The 2,694-nt window shown below is 66.3% G+C and overlaps 3 protein-coding genes across 3 annotated transcripts in view; 1 reads left to right on the top strand and 2 right to left on the bottom strand.

Moving 5' to 3' along the window:
* Positions 1-259: 259 nt before the first annotated feature.
* EMIHUDRAFT_373523 (hypothetical protein) lies at positions 260-1,104 on the bottom strand (the record flags this gene model as incomplete). The annotated part of the gene is made up of 1 exon (XM_005784268.1): positions 260-1,104. A coding segment is annotated over exon 1 (150 nt), but the record flags the coding sequence as incomplete, so codon positions are not given.
* Positions 1,105-1,139: 35 nt separating this feature from the next.
* On the top strand, positions 1,140-1,934 carry EMIHUDRAFT_373522 (hypothetical protein). The gene has a single exon (XM_005784267.1). It carries the CDS (start codon positions 1,540-1,542, stop codon positions 1,843-1,845), a length of 306 nt encoding a protein of 101 aa, XP_005784324.1. The 5' UTR covers positions 1,140-1,539; the 3' UTR covers positions 1,846-1,934.
* Positions 1,903-2,694, bottom strand: part of EMIHUDRAFT_447122 (hypothetical protein) — a 2,240-nt gene continuing 1,448 nt past the window's right edge. The window contains exon 3 of the mRNA XM_005784266.1: positions 1,903-2,677. Coding sequence (XP_005784323.1) covers positions 2,036-2,677 — 642 coding nt within the window. The 3' untranslated portion in view covers positions 1,903-2,035. The remainder of the gene's footprint in view (positions 2,678-2,694) is intronic.

The raw sequence follows: 2,694 nt of genomic DNA, 5'->3' as shown, positions 1-2,694 counted from the left end.
AGGACGCACACAACGCCTCGTGTGCAACGCCCTGTGCTCCGCGAGTGCGTGTGTGCCCCGTCGTCCATGCTAGGACGTGTGTAGCACTGACTGACTGACCCCTCACCCCCCGAGATCACCCCCCGAGATTGCCCGAGATTGCCCGAGATGGGCCAGAGGGTCCGTGCTAGGGCGTGTGTAGCACTGACTGACTGACTGGCGCAGGGGCGGCTAAACGTCTACTTTGGGACCGACGCGCTCGAGGTGGACGGCGAGTTCGGGCCGAGGAGCCTAGAAGCGGGATGGGGACCGCTGCAGTCCCAACTGGCACTCGAGAGGAGACGCACTCGGCTGTCTGCGGCCGTATTCAGCGGTATTCGTAGCCGCGTGTATTCACGCGGTGCTCCGAGTACGCGGCACGAGACCGTACTCCCGCCCAAAATGTTGGTGTACTCACACTATAGCTGCACTATAGGCCGCTGACGCAGCAATGCCTCGAGCTCTTCCAGGCGCGGATACAGCCGAGATGTAGCCGAGGTGCAGCCGAGATGTAGCCGAAGTGTAGCCCAGGTGGAGCCGAGATGTAGCCGAAGTGCAGCCCAGGTGGAGCCGAGATGTAGCCGAAGTGCAGCCCAGGTGAAGCCGAGATGTAGCCGAAGTGCAGCCCAGGTGAAGCCGAGATGTAGCCGAAGTGCAGCCCAGGTGAAGCCGAGATGCAGCCGAAGTGCAACCCAGGTGAAGCCGAGATGTAGCCGAGGTGGAGCCGAGGTGAAGCCGAGATGCAGCCGAGGGATGACGGCCGCCGTCGAGCTCTCGCAGGCGCAGTGCGGCTTGCGGGTCGACGGGCGCGTCGCTGAGAAGACTTGGACGGCGCTGCGGCACCCACCGCCCGCAGCTGCGCGAAGCTGTGCGGCGGGCGGCGCCGTGGTCACACCGGCGGGCGTGGGGTAGGCACACGCACCGCAACCGGCTCGACGAGTCGGAGCTCCTCGGCGTGGTGCGGTCGTACGAGCACGATGCCGCCGCGGTCGAGATCGACGTCGCGCTGCTGCAGCGGCGGCTGCAGGTACGAATAGCCAGGCATAGCGGAGCGGACTCCCCCCCAGCTCTCACACACAACCCGGCGGAGGGTTGCGGCGCTTGATACATAATACGGAGACGTAATGCGTAGTTAAGAACGGCACAGCAACGGTAGAAATCCCACGCTCGTACACTCAGCTCTGTCGCACGAACAGGTTCCCAGAGCCAGACGCAGGAACGGCACTGGCCAGCACACACCCACACCTGACGCACAAACAGGCGGTGCTGGGGGCGGACGTGGTCACCGCCGACGGGGTCTACGGTCCGCGGACGCGCGCAGCGGTGCAGCGGTTCTTGAGGAGCACTCGCGGCGAGGAGGCGCAGACGGAGGTGCTCGACGACGCTGCACAAGCGACCCTGCGCGACCTCCACCTCTCGCGCCTCGAGGCGGAGTCGCTCGCCGCCGCGTCGTCGTCCGCCCGCGCTGCCGGCTCGGAGGAGGAGGAGGCGGCGAGCGTGCGGCAGCAGCAGGTGAGGGTGATGCAGCTTGCGTTGCGGCAGGTTCTGCCGCGCGACGTGGGCGTCGTCGTCGACGGCGTCTACGCCGAGCGCACGCGTGCAGCAGTCGTCCTGTTCCAGGAGACGTACGGCTTGCCAGTCGGTGGCGAGATTGGCGAGCAGTTGCACACGGTCATGTCTGTCCTGCGGCACGGAGACGACCCACAGCGCAAGGCCGTCTGTCTCGAGCTCGATCGGAGGCGCGAACGGGATCGGAGGCGCACGGAGGAGGCCGAGCAGGAGCTGGAGTTGGCCAGCGCCGGGCGCGACCCCGCCGACGGCTTTTGATTCAAATTTAAGTGTACGCGTGCGTTCCCGTCGGTTTCCCATTTGAGTCCGGACAATGTGACATATAGACATTAGACTTTTAAGAGCTCGGTGTGGGACTCTGTCCGCAACCGTGAACCGAGAGGGGGGGAAGAGAAATCAGAAAACAAAAGTCTCCATGCGTCGCCATGGCCAACCCACGCATGAGAAATCAAGGGCCGCTGCACTCCCTTGAGGTGTTCCCGAGTTCGCTCCCCGAGCTCGAGCCGCGCCCCCACCGCCTGCTGCTCCAGCTCGACGAAGCCTCTCGCTCGAGGCCAGAGAGGGAGATGTGCGACGCGAGTCGGCTCAGCCTGCCCGGGAGTGGCCCCGCCCTGCTGCCGCGCTCTCTCGTCCCGCAGGAGGGCGTGCGCGCCGCCGCGAGCAGCGCGCTGGAGCAAGCGGCGTTGAACTCGTCGAGCGAGTCGAAGCCGGACTCGATGGCGCCGAGCAGCCGGTCGCGGTCGGCCTCGTAGCAGTTCGCGGCGCCGACGTCCAGGTCGACGAACCGCTTGGCCAGCCGCTCGCGCCGCCTCCCGCGGCTCTTCGAGCCTTCGCCAGACGGCTCCGAGAGGCGGTGCGAGGGGGAGGGGCTGCGAGAGTGCGCACCCTCCCCCTCGCGCGAGTCAGGGAGGAGGACGCAGAGGCGGGACGGGTCGCCGCCCATACACAAGAAGGTGAACGTCTCGATCAGGCACCAGAGGCGGTCGACGTAGCAGGGGCCCGCGATGATGAGCAGCTCGTGGCAGCCAGACAGGTACACGGGGAGTACGCGAAGGGAGTTGTCGATGTCGGATTGGTCGATGCACGCCTTGCAGGCGAGGGACCACC

The sequence above is a fragment of the Emiliania huxleyi genome, assembly GCF_000372725.1.
Source record: "Emiliania huxleyi CCMP1516 chromosome Unknown EMIHUscaffold_1704, whole genome shotgun sequence".
Classification (NCBI taxonomy): domain Eukaryota; phylum Haptophyta; order Isochrysidales; family Noelaerhabdaceae; genus Emiliania; species Emiliania huxleyi.
The sequence above is the reverse complement of the archived record's forward strand: the minus strand, read 5'-3'. Positions and strand labels throughout refer to the sequence as shown.

Excerpts from the sequence above, each read along its gene's own strand:
- EMIHUDRAFT_373522 (XM_005784267.1), top strand. The coding sequence starts at position 1,540 with ATGCAGCTTGCGTTGCGGCAGGTTCTGCCGCGCGACGTGGGCGTCGTC.